The following is a 19,182-nucleotide window of genomic DNA, read 5'->3' on the forward strand; positions in this document are numbered from 1 at the left end:
AAGTTCTCCTTCTGTTAATTCACAAAATGGCTGTGTGGGTTTACGTATCCTTTCCCTCAGTTAAAAATAGTTTGGTTGGCATGATCTTCCTGGTTTTTACTCTTACAGCTGAAATTATTGGCAGAACATCTTAGATTACTTTTCACCCCTCAGAAAGGTCAGGATGGCTTTGTCAGTGTGAGGAACCAGGCATCTGGAGGAAAAGGGAGGTAACATCCCACGTGCATTTCTGCTCACACTCTGCTGTGCTATAAGGCCACGCGATGCTCCAGGGCTCCCAAGACTAGGACAGTGGGCACAGCCTCCCAAGGTCCATGACCCTGCACCTGATCTACTCTCCTGCCTGTGACATCAGAGTGGCCAGCCGCTCCGGGCACCGTGGCAGCAGGAGAACTGTCGTCACTGCTGGTTACGCCTCCTTGCTTTTCCCTTCCCCTGTCGCTCCCTTTGTGGCCATTAACACAAAATTCAGTTAAAGAGCTGGAATACTGATCGTGAGTCTTAGGTGGGATCTAATCAAACAGCTCAGGGGTTTAATGAGACTCCCTCCCACAAGCCAAGGGGCTGACTCACTGGACTGTCAAATGTGGGCTGGATGACCGCTGTGTGGACACACCGAGGCTTGCTCAGTCCTGACCTATGAACTGGGCCAGGCTGCTCTCAATGCCTCTTCCTCCACCAAAACTCCAAGACTGTACCCCATGAAAGCTTTGACTCTCGCCCCTCCTTAGAAGCAGAGAAGCTTACTGGCAATAAAGGGATTAGTGAGTTCCGTTCAATAAAACAAGCCTCTAAGTCCAGACAAGTCCTATAATCCTTAACCTCTGCCCACTGAGAAACCGTTCCCCAAGAAGCCATTGCCAACACTACGTACTTTGTAAACTGCCTACTCGTACTGGTAACAGAACAGAGGCGAGTGAGTGACTGAGGGCAAGAGAACAATTTATGTTAGCACAATGTTCTCAATTGTGCAGATGAGTGATACCACCTTCACTTAAAGGTGAGCAAAGTGATGCTAAGAGTGGCTTAGTAATTGACCAGATCACTTTGCCCAGCAAGGAACAGTCAATATGAGCCAGGACCACCTGTCTCCACCTCCCCCGTGGTTTCTGCTACACTAAGCTGTTTCTGCATAATCTACCAGTTGATGGGGGGAAAAAGATCAAAAGGACTTGCTCTCTGGAAATTGGCTGGTAATGAAAACCATACTCCTGCCAGTGCAACAACTGGCAAAGGGATTATCAAATAAACCGTCAGTAAAATGTCTCTGTCCATCAATGCTTTAAATTCCCTAAATGTACTGGTAGGGAATGCACTTTATAATGCTCTCCTCAAATGAAGGCCCTTATTTGGCCATACTGATCAAAATTTTACTTTATTTTATTTTTTGGTGGGCAGCAAAGTTTATTGAATGATAGTAAAGCAAAGTTCATTGAGTGATAGTATAAAGCTCCCAAAGATGGAGGGGACCTGAGAGGGTTGCCCTAAAATTTTGAAACCTATATATCCTTAGAGCACTTCTAGGAATTTACAAAAGTGCAAAATACACACGTATGAAAACATTACTGCAGGCTTGTTTGTAATGGCCAAACGCCAGACACAATGCAAACGTGTACTAGGAACAGACTGATGGACGGCACTGGATGGCAGGGCACACCAGCATTTAACAGAACGAGGTGCATCTGTGTGTGTGCTAATGTGACAGGATCTCAAAGACGTCAATTAAAAAGAGCGCAGTGCAGGAAATGTATGATCCCTTTCATGTACTTTTGAGAAATAAGCTTCAAGGAAAGGGGATTCTGGGGGACAACAGGAGTTGGAGATAATTAACTCTTCATTTTATTCTTTTCTATAATATTTAAATTTTCTAACCCTATGCTCACATTATTTTTTTTAACGTAAACAAAGTTTAACTGGGTTGTGGAATCGCAGGCCACTTTTTTCTTCTTTTATATGTCTCTACATTAAAAAAATCGTATTCCTTTTTGAAGGCATCAAGCTTTCCCTTATGATCTGGCAGGAACAACAGGCCTTTGTTATGTGTCACCACCACCTGCCCACTGAGCACATAAATGGGAAACACTTCCCTAACCAACCCAGTTAAGAGGAGATAAATTCCAAGCTCATCCTCAGAGCGCTCCTGGGTCAACTGAGCACCAGAGGGAAGCTGCTGATTCCAGGAGGTGGCGCTCTCTAGTGGGCAGAGCAGTGAGCAAACTGTGGGTCATCCTGGGTGAATGCTCTTTTCCTGGCTGAGAAATACTTTACTTCTTTAAAGTACTCTCTGTTTCTGAATGGATGTTAGAGTGAAACACTTAGCTCCGTGCCTGGCCTTTCGGGAAAGTTATCTACAACTGCCTGCTTCTGGAGAGCAAATAGCCGTTCTCTGTTTTAGGCTGAGTAAAAGGCTACACAGACACCCATTTAACTTCCACCAGCCACTGGGACTTGAGATGTGTGGAAGCATTCCATCTCGATCCCCAATTTGAAATCTGTTTTCCTCTCAACTTATTTTACCAAGAGCACTCATTTCCTGACATTTTCATCTCAGGACAAAAACAAAACAAACTCTCAAAAGGCAGTGAATGTAACACAGCAAATCTAATTGTAACAAGGAATAACTCCAACTATTTTCAGGTTACTACATTTTCTTTTCTTTTTTTAGGATTTTATTTTAAGTAAACTTTACCCTCAACATGGGGCTCGAACTCACAACCCCAAGATCAAGAGTCGCATGCTCCACCGACCAAGCCAGCCAGGTGCCCCTCAGGTTACTACATTTTCTGAAGGAGAACAGTGCATTTCAAAAGTGAAGTGTGGGAGAAGACGGCACAAAAATTTAGAACAAATGAAAAACTAACAATTATAATAAGATCTATTTGTTTATAACAATGTCTTAATCATTCCTTATTAATTTATGCACATCAATGTCTACAAATCATTTCTGAGAAACCTTTTCATGTTTACACATGGTGAATTTCTATAAAGACAGTGGGGAAAATGTGCGAAATTATTTAAAATAAGGGAAAAGAAAAGATAAAGGCAGAAGACAGAAGATACTAGAGCTGGCAGTAAAGAAGAGAATTCAAGAAAACAAGAAACGGGGTAGTATGAATGTGAGGAGAAATGGGTAATGGAGAAATTAAGGCAAGGACTGAGCATGTAATAAACTGATTAAAAAATATGGACGACTGAGGAATGTATTATTCCTGGGTGCTAGTCTTTTCACTCTAGAACAAGTGGACGTAAAAGGAGAATCAACAAAACCTAAAATAAAGCAGAATCAACTGCCAAAGAGACATGAGACACGTGTGGAAAAACACATCCTATTCCTATCAAACCACAGCTGCTCCCTTGTGCATCCGGGCCAAGAGGAGGCAAGATGGCATGCTTCCTGTCCTCACGCCACAGGTCCAAGGTCCAAAACCCAAGGGGCGGCCATGGTGGCGCTGCCCCGCACGAGCCATACCTGATCGGCAAGCCATTCCCGCGTCAGACATGAAGTGCTTCCACTCCTTCCTGCCATACTCCTCCGCCAGTGCCTCAGGAGCCATCATCTTTGTGCCGTGGCTTGCCCTGGTTTGGGGAGACGGGGTACAATGCTCATCAATGCCTCCTCTGAATACCCCTTCCTCCAGCCTTGCTATGCGTGGTCCCCCCTTAAACGAACCCAGTTTTCTTTTTTCCGTTTTCAACTGGATGATTTCCCCCTTTAGGGCTCTATAAGGCATGTCCCTAAGTTCTTCATCCATTTCATCCACCTACTGACAAGTAAGTAATCAGGAGCAACTCACTCTGAGGTCCACCCCATGCTAGCTGCTCTAGACCTACAATATCGAAACTATTTCTCTGGAAGAAAATTCTTTCCTGAGAAGTTGTCGTTTGAAGATAAAGGTAATCTAACTGGAATGTGTACAGACTGGGTGGCAGCTGCAGAGAGAACACAGGGGAAAAGGAGGGGTAAAGCAATGGGGTGAGAACAAATGGAAAAATCAAAATGGGCTCCTTTCTATAAAGAGGACAATGCTTTTTAGAAAGCTATATGTAAAGATGGAGGAATCTGGAGTAGAACATATGATGGCACAGGAATCTGCTCTATTGGAGGAAAGCAGGCATCAAGGAGATGAGCTAGTGAATCCAGGAGAAACTGCAGAGGAGCTAAAACTTGGATGGAGGGGGTCAGACCTCAGGGGAGGGACGCTGAGAAGGAGGACAGACAGACATAACAATGAAAGAAAGAACCAAAATTGTAGAATGCCTTACATTCTTTGAACTACGACTGAAGACAGCTAAGTACACTGTACGAATCTGATAGCTGAGTTTAAGGTCAGAGCTGCACAGAGTATGTACACATACGTACATACAAATGTATACATACCTACATACATAAATAACTTCTAGTTGCCCAAGGCAAGGAATGTGCAAACAAGTAACAAAATATTCAGAGGTGGGGCCACACCTGCTCTAGTTATCTGCACGTTAGGATAAGGTCTAGGGTAGAGTATGAGTTTGTACTGTGCAAAAAGAATGACGTATCAAAAGGGAGAGTATGTACCCGGGATAACCCGTGCTGAGTGTCCTTTCCTTCAACTCGGATCACGTTAATATAAATAATAAATCGCACAGCTGTGTGACCATGCTGTCTTGCCTCTACTATTGGTGTTAGGGGAGAAACATGCCCACTCCCTCTGTAAGACTCAGAGCAGTGGTGGCAGGAGCTTCTCAACTGCTGGTCCCGCTCTCCAACACTCAAAAGTGCCTGGTGCACCCCAAGGGGAGGGAAGGAAAGGGCATCAGCACTGAGTGTGAGAGAAGGAGACCGATGAAGGTTGGAAATGACTAGAAAAACCTGCAGAAGGAGCTGGAATACAACATCAGTCCTGCACAGAAGGGACAAATTTGGACAAATGGAGAAAGAAGGAGAGGTGTGCATAGACCAGCAACCCCTACCCAACATCCATTCTATCCTTCTTCCTTAATAAAAAGAAATCTAACTTTATTCCAGGCAACTATGCACTTATCAAACACAACATAATCCCCAGGCTCTTTTGTGGGAGGGGTGATCAATGAGATGAAGCAAGTTATTAAATTTCTACTGGATTTCCTGCAAATATTTCTGATGAGCTAAATTTAAAAGAACTAGACCTTTAAGTCCAATGCTTTCAGATCTGTATTTAAATTGTTCAAACAAGTCATACAAAGAAACATAGGCACAGGATCTGTCACCTGATTAATAAAAATAATAATCTTATTTAACCCAGAACTTAACAATCAAATGCTATATAAAGTGTCCTGGAAAAAAAGTTTTGACTTCACAACTAAATTTTATTACCTGAGCACAGTGCCATTATCTGCAAGTTTAATGAAGTTCCCATCTTCTAGATCCAGTGCCAAGCCCTTGCAACTAAAATAAAAAAGTCTGATTACCAATCAATTCACAGATTCAGCTAACCTAAGAATAATAATCTATATTTTCAAAAAGTCACAATGCTAAAAAGGGATTCTCCCACCCACATGAATGATACATTAGTCAAAAAAATAAGAATATCCAAGAATCCTAAAATTAAGTAGCATCCACAGAACAAGTACATAAGGAAAATCATCACGTGGGAAACTGAAAGACAGCATATTTAGGTTGTAAAATCCTTATGCTTTTAAAAAAGAGGAATCCAAACTTAAAGAGAACAAAAAAAAAGGAACATCATTGTATGTCTCTGTTAAAATGTGCAAATGTTTTTCATTAAATAAAATGCACATGCATGCCCACATTTATATTCTGCCAGATAAGCTTGTAGCCAGGTTCTCTCCTATACTTTTCACAAATTGCCTCCATTTGGGTCAGGTTATAAAAACTTGCCCTCTGGGCAGGGCATATTATTGAAAACCACTAAAATAAAGTCAAATACTAAGTTTTAGGTTCCTCGCTGTAAAAGACTTGTGGGATTTGGGGAGAAAAGTGGATACAGATTCATTATTATGAATAATAAAAGCAAGGAGGTATAATGGCCACCAAATACCAAGAGAATTAAACAAAAAATGACAGGGTACTTTAGAAGCATTACTGACTCTGGTTCACAGTAAATTTCTAGAGTCAGCAGTTTTATATAGCAAAATATTTGTTTCTTCTTTTTACAAAAGGGATACATCAAAAAGGACTAACCAAACATTGCAGAAATACGTAATAGATGAACATCATTGCTCTAGAATTAATTTTGCATGTGTTTCTGTGTGTTGTAGGGTTATTATTAATTTTCCACTGAGCAATGTTAAAGTACAGGATTTTAATTTTGTTGTTTAGATGAGGAAGAGGGACAAAATAAGCCTTGGGAAGTGGAAAAACCTAACCCAGGAAAGAAGTAAGCAGTAAGAGTCTTAGACATAGGAATGTCTATTCAAATTATAGAAAACCAAATGTCCCAGTTCAGACATTTATTCAAAATATGATGATTCTTCCGCTTCTACGGTTCTGTATTTGAAAGGCAATAAAGCAAATTTTTTTTACAAAAAATGTAAATTTTAGAGACAGTTCTTAATAACCTCTGAAACTTATGACAAACTTCAGCCATACACAAATATCCAAATTAGTCAATAAGCTTTTAGCTTATTTACATATTTAATTAAACAAGTCTAAATTTAAAGTAGAAAAGGCTTTAATTCATAAAACATAAAACTTTTTAATATAGAAAGCATTTTGTCCTTTGACTCAGTTTCAGATTTCACTTTATGTCTCCATAGAAGAGGAAGCATTAAAATTTTATCAGCAACATTTAAGAATCAGAGGGAATGGGAAGACCTTAAAAAAAAAGAACTTACCAGAAATCCCAATCCTCTGGAGTCACAGTTAGCAATTCCTTGTCATACCCTTTCTCCTTGACCAGGAACTGAGCAAAGCTATTATAAATGAGCTATAAATAACAAGAAGGAATAAAGAAAGATTAAATATAAAATTCACTATTCATTCCTAATTTCAGACCTGAAAACCTACTGGAGTTACTCATGGGGCAGATGGGAGAGAAATATCTCTAATTGTGAAGTTCTGCAGTTTAATCCTTTATTTATTTATTTTTAAAGATTTTATTTATTTATTTAACAGAGAGAGATACAGTGAGAGAGGGAACACAAGCAGGGGGAGTGGGAGAGGGAGAAGCAGGCTTCCCGCTGAGCAGAAAGCCTGATGCGCGGCTCGATTCCAGAACCCCGGGATCATGACCTGAGCCAAAGGCAGACGCTTAACGACTGAGCCACCCAGGCGTCCCAATCCCCCTTTAATGCAAGCGATTTATCCACCCGAGAGCCCCGGGTAGCTACTGTGTCTTTTTATATTGCAGAATTAGACCACCAGTATACAATTACATAACCAAGGATGACTATCAATCTTACTCCTGAATTCTAAGGGTTGGAGATCATTAAGACCTGACAAAGCTTTGTAAACTTACTTAACACATCACCATGATGATAAACATATCGACCACTCTATCATTACATCTATCCTCAGCCCATCCTTAGTGGACCGTGCTTGTGAGGCACTGTTCCTCCCCAATTCACAGATTATTTTCCCCTGAATAAAGGACATCAAACCTGTCACTAAGTTGTTTTAGTTTTGTCACTGACACAGGGTAGTCTCAAAAGGAAATATACATGGGGACCAGGCAGATGACCTGAAGGAGGAATCAAGGAGCTTCCATTAGATGCAGGAAATATCTTATTTCTCTGCCATAAGAAAAACTGAGGGAAAAGGATGAAGGAAGCTTCTGGAAATAAGTACAAAGATAAATGGATCTTCTGATTTCTCAGTGACAAAATCCCAAGTGTTTGAGTGATGTGTCTTATTTTTTCTAAAGAGCTGGCTCAAATTTTTAGAGAACTGTGTATGCCAAGCAAAAAGGAGGCAAAAGGTGGATAAAGGTCCACACTCTCCCTACCCCATTCTCCTTCAAAGAGTGTTATTAAGCCAGCATCAGAGGCACTTGAATCTGAGGCAGAATGCTGCTCCGGGGTCAGACCGAGCAGTATGCAAGAAGATACTTGGGCAACTTGACCCTTCTTCTCTATGTTAACCCAAAGCCTCTTTGACAGCATGAGGTGGCACAAGGGAGAAGAAGGTAGAGACACAGTGAAAGGGATGGAAGAAGGCCTCCCTGAGATGATGATGTTTACACTGACCCCTGCAAGCTGTAGCAGTTAGCTGGGTGAATCCAGAGGGAGGGGAGCACACCAAGTCCAGAAACCCAGAGGCCCACACATGCCTGGATTTGGGGGTTGGGTGTAAGCGCCAGGAGATGAGTGCACAGAAACCAAAAGCTCCCTGTCAAATAGAGCTGTTCTCTGTCCTAAAGCTAATTAAAATCACTATACATGTACTCCCATGCAATGTAGTGTGACCCTGAACCACGTCAATTGTTAATAGCTCACATTATGTCAACACTATATATCAACACTTCTCAACCCTGGCGGTGGTTCAGAAACATGGTTATGGCTCTTAAAACCACCCAAAAATTTCAGGCCTACAGGCTAGGGTAGGGTCCAGGTGAGGCCATACAGGATTCCTGAAGCCCAGAGATGACTGAAAATCATTGGCTTTCCATGTTCTATGGATTTTCATTCAATCATAAAAAAAAAAAAAAAAATCAATAAAAAATGTACTGAGTCACTCCAAGGTCCAGAATACTATGGACAATAAAAAATACATATCATGATCCTGCCTTGCAGGGAACCAGTGCTGTGGGATTATCAGATGTAAAGTGCTTTAGAGCAGTGCCTGACATAGAAGTAGATTCAATTTAAGTATTTGCTGTTTATTATCAGTCTTATGCCAGTTAAAAAAAAAAAGGCCCTGATAAGTACCATGTGCCCATTTCCACGGTATAAATATTCCCACCATGGCCACTTTCAAGCTACCAGTGGTCACTGCATACCATTAAACTCGCCTCTGATCAAGGCACTTTAGTCTTGTACTTTCTCACCCCTTAACAATCCTGATAAAGATATGGGCACGTGATTCCAATGAGGTTGGATACCTTCCTGAGAGAAAGGAGCCCTTTCCAGCAGGGCTGCCAATGGGGCGTCCACAGCTGCGTTCCTTACCTCATGGAAGAGAAGTTTCTGTAATAGGAAAGAATGAGGTCAATGTGCCGGGAGAACCAGAGAATAGTGGTGCTGAAAAAATAAGGGAGTCTGTGCCTTTGAAACCTGTCCTAGTCCAAAGGCCTTGGTTCTTGGATCTTTTTCTATTTTGTTGAGTCACCCCAGAAACCTTGATGGCGCAGGGCCTCCACGGACAGCCCCCTTCCTCTCCCAGCCTTTGGGGCCACTGACTCGCTCACAGTCTTACGTGACTAATAACGCACACTGCCCATCAGCTGCACATTCATGTCCTGTAAGTTGTACGCAGACCACAAATGATGTTTGGTTCCCCCTACAGGTTGCCAGATAAAATAGGAAATGCCTAGCTAAATTCGATTTTCAGATAAACAACAATGAATTTTTTAGTATAAGCACATCCCCTGCAGAACACACATCTAATAAAAATGTTTTTGTTATTTGAAATTCAAATTGAACTGGGTGCTCTGTATTTTTCTGTGCTAAATCTGTCTCGCCACCCTATAATCCTGCTGTTTGAAAATGGGAGCTAACATTTAAAAATTGAGAGACTTCTCATACAAGGTCAGATCTCTTTTTTTTTTTTTTTTCAAGTTCAGATCTCTAACTTATCTTAAAAGAATTAGATCTTTTAAGAGACTGAGCCCCTACTTCCTCATGGCAGATAGATGCTGGCAAGAGTTGAGTGTGGTTGTGTCCTCAGAAGGCAAACCCAATCTCCTGGCTGTCCCAGGCCCCACCCCAACTCCCACATCGGGGCTAACTGCCTGGCCCCATCCACTTCTGAGTCTGCAACCCCAGGAGGTGCACAGAGGTCATCATTTCCAGGATGGCTTTCCTGAGCCCCCAGGTGAGCTGACACATCCAGTCCCCTGTTTGCATAACACTCTGCATTTATTAAATGCCTATGACACTGATGGGAGAGGCCCTCGCAGTGTTCCATGACATAGTCACCACTAACTTCACCATCTTCTCCTGCAGCTCCTCGCCTGCTGCTGGACACCCGGCACTTCCCAGAGTTCTCATGTCCAGGTCCTTGCCCTGGCCTGGCTGTATTTCCTCTGTCCGAAGCGCTCCCCTCCCTCCTCACCTGCCCCCTTTAACTCCTGCGCTGGGACCCAGCTCAAGCCACCAGTCACTCCAGGCGGCTCCTCTAGGCCTTGTGGCACACCTAGCACGGTGGTGGGAACAGAAGGCCGCTAGTGGGACGATCCTGGATAAGCTACTCATCCTTATTGTGCCTCGTTATCCTCATCGCTAAACGACGCCTGTGACAAAGCAACTACCTCACAGTTGTTGTAAAGATCTAACCAGTTCATTTACACTGAATGCTTATTAGAATAGTGGCTGCGCCATATTCAGTTATTAAAATACCTATTTTTTATTCAGTAATTCCACAATTACTGATCGAACCTAGTATATGCCAAGCATGCAGCTCAGCACACAGAACACAGAGGAAACTGTCAGAGATACTGATGTCAGGGAGTCACGGCTCTAGACTCAAGGGGTAGATTCCAACAGGTTAATGGGAAATTTTAAGCTGCTTACACGCTATGAGAAATTAAAGGTTTTATGGAAAACTGGAGGTGGGATGGGAATGAAAGGGTAAACTTTAGGGGGCAGGGGAAAGCTTTCCAAAAGGAATGCTATTTAAGATGAGATCTGACAGACGAATTGGTGTGGTGGAGGGAGGGCCTCCAGGAACAAGGAGACAGTCTGCAGCAAGGTCCAATACTGCCCTCACCACAGGGCACTGAAACCAGCTCTTTCGCATCTTCACCCAATACATGGCCACTTGGAAAGCCCGTGTCTATCTCTGTACCCAACTCTATTATGGTGCACAGCAAGCAAACTGCTGACATTTCATAAAAGATTTCTGAGCCAAACAGGATCCATAACATACTAGGTTTCTTTCAATCTTTAAGCCTCCCTTATATTTGAGCTTTGTAGAAAAGAATCCTTGTCTTCGAGGATCTTGCATTCTGGGATGTGATGCACACACATGCACAAAATGGGTTTTAACATGAGTGGTTTAATAATACTTCCTTCAGATGAAGGTGGCCACAGAGGAGATGCAAGAAAACTCACATTTTCCAGGAGGGAATTTGAAAGGCACATGAGGAAGGAAAATATGAATCAAAGATCTAGAAAAAGTAGTAGCCAAAGGATCAAGAAGAAAAGCCTTCTCAACTTTCAGTATGACCAGGGAAACACCTGTATAGAAGGAAAGCAGAAAAGTGTAATAGCAGGAACGGTACACCTTTTTTATTTTTTAGCATCTATACATAAATATAGCACGTGAGCAATTCAGACACTCGGTTTTGACCTCTGACATGTACCTGAACTTCCGGATGGGGCACTGACCTCACCGTGATGAGCAGCAGCACAGGCTAATGTCTGTACCAGAGGCCCAGAGCTCTAACCTAAATGGTGAGGCTTAAAAATGGTTTGGATGGTAACCATAAAAGCACTTGTATGGGTCAGACACTGCTCTAAGCATTATACATCGATTACTCCTCACTTAACTCTTGCAACCTTTTGCGGTAAATCCAATTATTTGTGTCATTTTATAAATGGGGAAACTGAGGATTGAAAAAAAGTTAAGGAACTTGCCCAAGGTCACAGAACTAGTAATGGACACGCTGGTGCCCTAAGCTGGGCAGTCTGGGCGTGGAGCCCTGCTCTGACCACTGTGCTCCTAGTCAGCTCTTTTAAAAGGCTTAGATGCTTAGATCTTTGACTAAAAAATTTCTGTGATTTTTTTACATCAGTTTCCGTATGAAACCAAAGGAATGGGGGAGGAAGGACAATTCACCTGAGGGTGTGGAATCAGACATACTCCACTCCCCCTTCTTTCCAAAGTTCTGGGAACACCCCAACTTAGTAGGCTGTTGTTAGGATTCGAACTTATTCAAAGGGGGCATGGTGCACGTAGGAAGTGCGCAGTAAATGTTCATTTTTGTCTCTTAGTAGAAGACAAAATTAGGGCTAAGATTCTCATGGCTTTTCGGCTAGCGTTCCTTCCAACACACCACACAATCTCTCCCTGACTGCAGTGTTTAAAAACTGACAGGTGGTCGCATGGACACGCAAAAGGAAAAATGCACACCGGCCAAATACAAGCCCAGGTGGCTGTATCGGAGCGCTGCTGGAGCCCAGAATGACTTGCAGGGAAGTTCCAAGGCCAGGGATCCGCAAAAGACACCCCCAGTTCCCCTGGCCCCGCCCCTGGAATCGTTTCCCCAGCCCGATTCTGCACAATTTGCCCCTTCTCTTCCCCACCGCTCTCTCAAAGCTGGCTAATAGCTGGGCGCAATAAGCCGGTGCGGAGCGCACGGGCAGGGCCCGGGGGCTGCACACTTCCGCCCGGCCTCGCGGTGGGAGGCCGAGTTCTGCGCATAGGCGTGGCGGCTGCAGGCCCCCGGCAGCGCTCGCCGCCTGAGCCCGGACGGAAGTCCAGCCCCGGCCGCCATCGAGGTGCACGCCGTGCGCCCCGGGCAGCCCGCGCCACTCACCACGGCGCTCTCGGGCAGGTTGTAGCGACACAGAGTGTGGTCCAGGTCGAAGCCGACCACGTCGCAGGCGGCCAGGGAGAAGTGCTGAGCCATGGCTGCGCTGGAAGCACTGGAGAGCTCCTCGAGCGCCGGGAGGGTGCGAGGAGCCAGTGGACGGGACGCTGCGGGACGCTGCGGGACAGGACCGGACGGGACCGGGGCGGAGCTGCAGCCCCCACCCGGGACGCAGCGCGTCGGCCTCCAGTGCTTCCCGCGCCCGCGAGCGCCGCCCCCGGCCACGCTTCTCCCCGCCCCTCGCGCGGCGCGCTGACTGCCGCCGCCGAACGGTTCCCGGCGCACTATCGCCACCCCATCCCGCCCCGCGGTCCCGAATGCGGGGGTGACGGGGAGCCGCGCCACCACTGATGGACCTGGGGGTGCGGCTGAGTCCCCGTTGGCACATAACCTTTGCCACAAAATTAGCCGGGGCTCCCCTTCGTTTTCAAGGTGCCACAGAAACCAGGACACTGTAAAGTTAGACCCGACCCTTTGCTCTTGTGCGCAATAAGGTAAGATTATGGCGAAAATTCTATTCACTAATATCCTTTGACACAGTTAGCCTAGAATTTGGAAGATCTCTTGGCCCACGTGCTCTCTAAGGGTTGAATATTTCGTATCTTCCTAAGTAGTTAAAAAACCTTTCACTATTTCCCCTCTGGAGTGCATTAGAAAATAAATTTATTAGAAGGAGTTGAAGGACCATTATTGCAAAATAACGCTGATTAAAAAATCAACGTTGGGTATTTTGTTACTTGATTATCCTATTTTTTATTGGAATGAATTTTTCTATGAAAGGACAGCAGAAAGTTGATAGAACATGCTACAGAATAGAAAACTTTCTGCAAACAGATGGTTTTAAGATTTATAGAGCACAAAATGATTCAGGTGGCAATAATCTGAATTCTCTCAGTTCTCTGTGTATAGGAGAAAAGTTACATACAATGGATGCTTAAGGTATTTAATTTTGAGAACCCATATGAAAAGCTAGGACTTTGAGATCTTTAAAATTATTTAAAAGAGAAAATACAGTATCATTTTAAAAAAGAAAATGTAATTCTATTATCTTTGTACTCCTTGTGTTAAATTTAAAGGAACATTGTCCAATGGAAAAAAAATCAATAGTTACGACATAATGAAAATATAATTCATTGAGAATTACATTTAACCCTTACAAATACTAACCCTTATGAGGCCAATAGACCAATCAAGGGATTAATTTAGTGCAATAAATAGTTCAATTAGGTAGGACATTTATTATACCTAGTGGGCCCATTTGAATAAATTGAATACTTGTTCCATTATAACTCTTAAAAGCCCCAAACAATGAATCATGGAACACTACATCAAAAACTAATGATGTAATGTATGGTGATTAACATAACATAATAAAATAAAATTAAAAAAAAAAAAAGGAAAAGAAAAAAGCCCCAAACAAATCTCTCTGGAATAGGAAGAGGAAAGAATCTTCAAGAAGATTGAGCTGTTCACTGACTGATAAGAGTCCAACAACCATGTTTTTAATGTCCGTGAATCAAAAGAGAAGAACTTGGATTGATTCACAGTTTGTAGCTTTTTCCCTTTTATGACTCTGTTGTCCATGGGACATTGACTTTAATGTTCCTCTTTGCCCCCTGCAGTAGGCCTGCGCAGGTCAAACTGCCAGGTAGACTACACGTTGAAGGCCACAAGTTTCCTTGAAGGGTATCTTGTACCCACTTTAGGGACTTCCCGTAGTAATGTAAATGTACAAGTGCATTCATTGCCAGAGGGAAGAGTACAAAAGGGTTGTTTTTCCTGATGTAAGTATCCCTGGGACTGGAGTTGGCCCTTAGACTTGGACAGACTCATTAACAGACATTTCTGCTTGCTGAGTGACAGCTGTACATTTCTTACATTCCTCAAGTCCAAAGAGCTCTCTCTGCTAGAGTCTAGACATTTACATTTTGTGGGAGAATTTAGCAAACAATGCACTCCAGGCATCCTGAGAGTTCTTACCCCTCCCTGAGCTATATTCACCTTTCCTGGCCAATACCTCAACACCTCATTCTAACTCCTTTAAGAACATGTGGGATGGTTCCCTCTCCCACCCCCACTCCTTACCTAATCATGAACTTAAATATAAACATTTACTTTGCTTCATAGGGCTTATTTTCAAATAAAAATATTTCCTTTTTTTCCTGTACATTAAACTTTTATCACATGTACTGATAAAATACCACAGCTGTTCTATTATCAACCAAGAAAGAGTTCAATGTTCTTAGACCAATTAATTTGTTTCTTTGAGTGATAATATTAAATATGTCAGTGTGTGGCCTGAATTGTCGTTCCCCCCCCCCACTTCCCAAATTCATATGTTGAAGCCTTAAGCCCCACTGTTGACTATTTTTGGAGATAGGGACTTTGAGTATGGTTAAATGAGGTCACAAGAGTAGGGCCCTAATTTAATATGATGGTGTCATAAAAAGAAGTAGTGATACCAGATTGAAGCCTTCATAGAAGAAAGGCCATGTGAGAACACAAGGAGAAGATTCAGTCTGCAAGCAAAAAAGGAGTGTTTCACCAGAAACCTACCCAACTGGCACCTTGATCTTGGACTTCCAGCTTCTAGAGCTGTGAGGAAATAATTTTCTGTTGTTTAAGCCACTAAGTCTGTGGTATTCTGTTAAGGCAGTCTCAGCAAACTAAGACATTAATTAAGGAGATTTGACCCTAACCAATGTTGTTGGGTCAAATTTAGTAAATAGTATTTGCGTTTGAAAGATCCCTAAATGACATGAACTTCTGCTTAAGTTTTTTTGCTTAAGTTATTTGTTGGTTTTAAGGATTTTGGTATTTTTATTTGAGTATAATATTAATACTATGCTGTGAAATTTTAGGATTTTTTTAGTATTCTGTGTACTGAGTTTTCCTTTTAACTCGAAAGTTATGAAATAATTTAGAAACGCTCAGAAATAAGTTATGTTTTTGCTGATTTTCTAGAATTGAATTTCATCATTACTACTGACCTATATTTTAATACAGTTAATACTGTAACTTAGCAACTTTAACCTTAGGTATGCCTTTTACTTGTTATTTACCTAAATAATTTGTGATCAGCCAGCTTGTTTTAGACTCTATAACTCACTAAATGATCTTTTGTGAATTTAAAATACTGCAATTTGATATCTACATTGTAAATGTTATTTACCAAACTGTTATTTGGGGGCAGGGAGAGGTCTGTTTGTTTGTTCTTTTGTTAGTTTAAAATGTATTTTTCTGGGGTGCCTGGGTGGCTCAGTTGGTTAAATGTCCAATTCAGGTCATGATCTCAGGATCGTGAGATTGAGGCCCACATTGGGCTTGGCACTGGGCATGGAGCCTACTTAAGATTCTTTTTCTTCCTGCTCCCCCCCAAAAAAACCCATAAAAAAACTGTTTTTCTAAATACCCCAAAGTAAACATTGTAATGTTAACTTTTTATACAATCTAATCGCCACATCTTCCCCGGATCATATAATTTGCTTAAAGGGAAACGATAATGTTTATTTAGTAATTTGAAAAAAAATATATATATAAATGCCTAAAAATTAATCTCGGTAGCACTTAAATATTCGTCATTTAGCTAAATAGAACCAAAAGCTGAATTGTAATACTGGGCAGTGGCCTTAAGATGGCAGTAGTTCTGCATTAGGAATATTTTTCATTTGATTTCTTTAGTAATTTTAAAATCCTTAAGTTTCTTAATAAAAAAAGTGATTTTCTATTCTCCCTTTCTGCTCTTGCCACAAGAAGAGACGCCTACTTAGAAATTTTACTGTGGTTTTTGTGTGTGTATATGTTTATTTTATTTTTTTGTCTGGGTGTATTTATTTTTGACAGAAGGAGGGAATGTGGTGAGTTGAAGTCCTTTGGTAGGAAACTTCTCATTAAGGTTGTATCTCAATAAATAACTAAACGTTTAAAATATGCAAGGAGTCCTTCTTGCAGAGAGAGCTCAAATTCTAAATGGCAGAATTGTGATTCAGCAAGATCTCTAAGGATGCAGCAATGGATTGGAATTTAATTAATTAGGACACATGTTGAGATTTGGGGTCAGGTGCAAAGTCTGCTTTAACAACATAATATGGGCAATCTTGATTTACCAGCAGTTAAGTTGGAATACAATGTGGATAAACTCAAGGTGAACTCAACTAGTTCCAGGTTAAAGTGAGTTTCTCTTTGTTTGACTGTCAGTCTTCCCTTTTTCTTCGCTGTCTTTCTGGGAGGCGTGGGGGTTCCAAATTGCAGCAGGGCTAACATATTGCCAGGGAGTCTGGGAACAGACTTCTGGTCCTTGGCTAATGGCATCCATACATCTGCTTCCCCATCCCTGTCAGTATTTGGTTACCTCTGGCCACGGTATCCTCACTGTCAGCAACCATGACTGCTGCAACCATGACCCTGCAACACCTCTAGTTACAGCGTCATCAGAAAAATTTTTAGTTTTGATCCAAGCCATGAGACCATGTTAGGCTGCCATTCCGCACTCAGCCAACCTCTGCTCCTCTCTTGGAGAGTCCCAGGAAAGCTTCACAGAAAACTTTTGGCTTTGAAGCCACAGAAAAGGAGGGTCTGTGTTTTGGCGTGGAAAGGTGGGGTGGCTGCCTCAGACCCTCTATCCAGATGTGACCCACTGTTTCTATTCTAGTGATTGTTCTCTATTATCACAGGACACCCTGCAAAGCTGTCTTCTCTCAGAATTCCAAATGAGAATCAAGACCCAATTCTCTTTGCTTTGGGATCCCCAAGCTCATGTGGAGGTTTCTCTTGTTTCTCATGCAAGGGATTTAACCTCACAATGGGATACGGTGTAGGGTCTCTTTCTCAGGGACCCATACAAATGACACACTCTAATGCTGCCCATCCTGTTCCCTGGGACTAACATTGTCAGATAAAATACTGAATACCTAATTAAATTTGAATGTCCCAAATACCCCATGAGACCTAATATTGAAGAAACTATTTGTTGTTTCTCTGAAATTCAAATATAAATTGATATACTTTATTTTTATATGCTAAATTTTGGCAACTCTACCTGAGACATATACTTTATATCTGTTCTGAAACCAACTTTAAAAAAAAAATTTTATGATTAATTTTTTTCTTGCAGAAAGCCCAGAACTTGAAAAACAGATGTGCCCTGGCATTTGTCATGGGCTGAGTTGTGCTTTCCTCAAATTACTGTGTTTAAGCTCTAAACCCCAGTACCTGTAGTGGCTATATTTGGACATAGGGCCTTTAAAGAAGTGATTGAATTAAAATGAAGCTCTAGGGTGGACCTGATCCAATTTGACTGATGTCCTTTTAGAAGAGGAAATTTGGACGCACAAAGAGATACCAGGGGTGTCACACACAGAGGAAGAAAGACCATGTGAAGACACAGCAAGAAGGCAGTAGTCTACAAGACAAGGAGAGAGACCTTGGAAGAAACCAAACCTGTTGACATCTTAATCTTGGACTTCTAAGCTCCAGAACTGTGAAAGATAAATTTCCGTTATTTAAGCCACTCAGTCTGCAGTATTTTGTTATGGCAGCCCTAGAAAACTAATGCAGCATTTGAGACGATCTTTCTGCTTTAGAGTCTAGAGTCCATGCTGGAATACAAAACCAAGAAACTGCTACAGAAAATCTTCCTCTGAGGACTGGACCTAGAGAAAACTTCTAATACTTTCTAAATGGTGGGGAAAATTTGAAACAAAGAAATCTGTTAATATTTTAATATTATACTAGTATGAGCAAAATATCTAAACAAAGGCTAATGGATGCATTTAAGTCAAGCCTTCTTACCTGATTTGGTATTTCTAAGGGATTATGGGAAACTTAGGAGGTATTTTTGGAGGCTGGTTAGCATTTCGGTGGTAAGAGTAGCAAAAAATATGTGAGCACAATGAAATGGTTGTTACATCCATCCATGGCCCTTCTTTCCTCTTTTTCCATTTATGTTTTGATTCTAAATTTTCAAATATTTAAGTGTGTTAGAATTTTGAGTCCTCAGGGGCATCCAAATATGCACATATTTTAGGAATGCCTTATAAACTGTGATCCAGTCAGTGTGGAGTTCCCCATGGCTCAGGTAAGAATCCATAAATTCTTTGTCTTCAGGGCTCTTGAGCAGCATGTTTACTTTTATGATTTAAATGACTGGATGCATCTCACCTGTGTATTTTTGTCTTTGATTTTTCTCCAGTTACGTATTTCTTATGATGTACAAGAGTATCATTAAATGAATAACAAGTACCTCTTCTAAGTTGATACTTTTTTATTCTTTAATTACTTTGTCTCTGTTTTCTTATCTGTAAAATTAGATATTTGAAAGTGTTCTTAAAAGTAATGATATTTATTTAATATTTGAAAAAAAAGGCATGAAAAATTGAGTATCTCATGCCCATCCACCCTTCTCCACTATTGGTTTTTTTTTTTTTTTTTTACTCCTCTTAACAAAAATATTCCACACCAGCCCTTTTGAAAAGCAATGTATAAATGAGTATCAGTAGTCTTAGAAATAATTTAT

General features: G+C 41.7%; 1 protein-coding gene and 1 long non-coding RNA gene across 5 annotated transcripts in view; one reads left to right on the forward strand and one right to left on the reverse strand.

Moving 5' to 3' along the window:
• NT5DC1 (5'-nucleotidase domain containing 1) overlaps positions 1–12,876 on the reverse strand; it is a 150,241-nt gene extending 137,365 nt beyond the window's left edge. For 2 of the 4 annotated variants that reach the window (XM_078054837.1, XM_036082232.2), the window contains exons 1-4: positions 12,615–12,874; positions 6,814–6,905; positions 5,333–5,404; positions 3,470–3,576 (exon numbers count right to left, since the gene is read on the reverse strand). In XM_078054837.1, the coding sequence (XP_077910963.1) occupies positions 3,470–3,576; positions 5,333–5,404; positions 6,814–6,905; positions 12,615–12,707 (364 nt within the window). In that variant the 5' untranslated portion in view covers positions 12,708–12,874. Of the gene's footprint in view, positions 1–3,469; positions 3,577–5,332; positions 5,405–6,813; positions 6,906–12,614 lie in introns of all 4 variants that reach the window. The other 2 variants (XR_013441139.1, XM_078054838.1) reach the window with 2 other exon arrangements.
• Positions 12,877–12,894: 18 nt separating this feature from the next.
• On the forward strand, positions 12,895–18,908 carry LOC118529425 (uncharacterized). The gene is made up of 2 exons (XR_004914126.2): positions 12,895–13,162; positions 17,782–18,908. It is a non-coding gene; the product is annotated as an uncharacterized LOC118529425 (long non-coding RNA).
• Positions 18,909–19,182: the final 274 nt, after the last annotated feature.

Source organism: Halichoerus grypus, chromosome 9, assembly GCF_964656455.1.
Source record: "Halichoerus grypus chromosome 9, mHalGry1.hap1.1, whole genome shotgun sequence".
Taxonomy (NCBI): Eukaryota; Metazoa; Chordata; class Mammalia; order Carnivora; family Phocidae; genus Halichoerus; species Halichoerus grypus.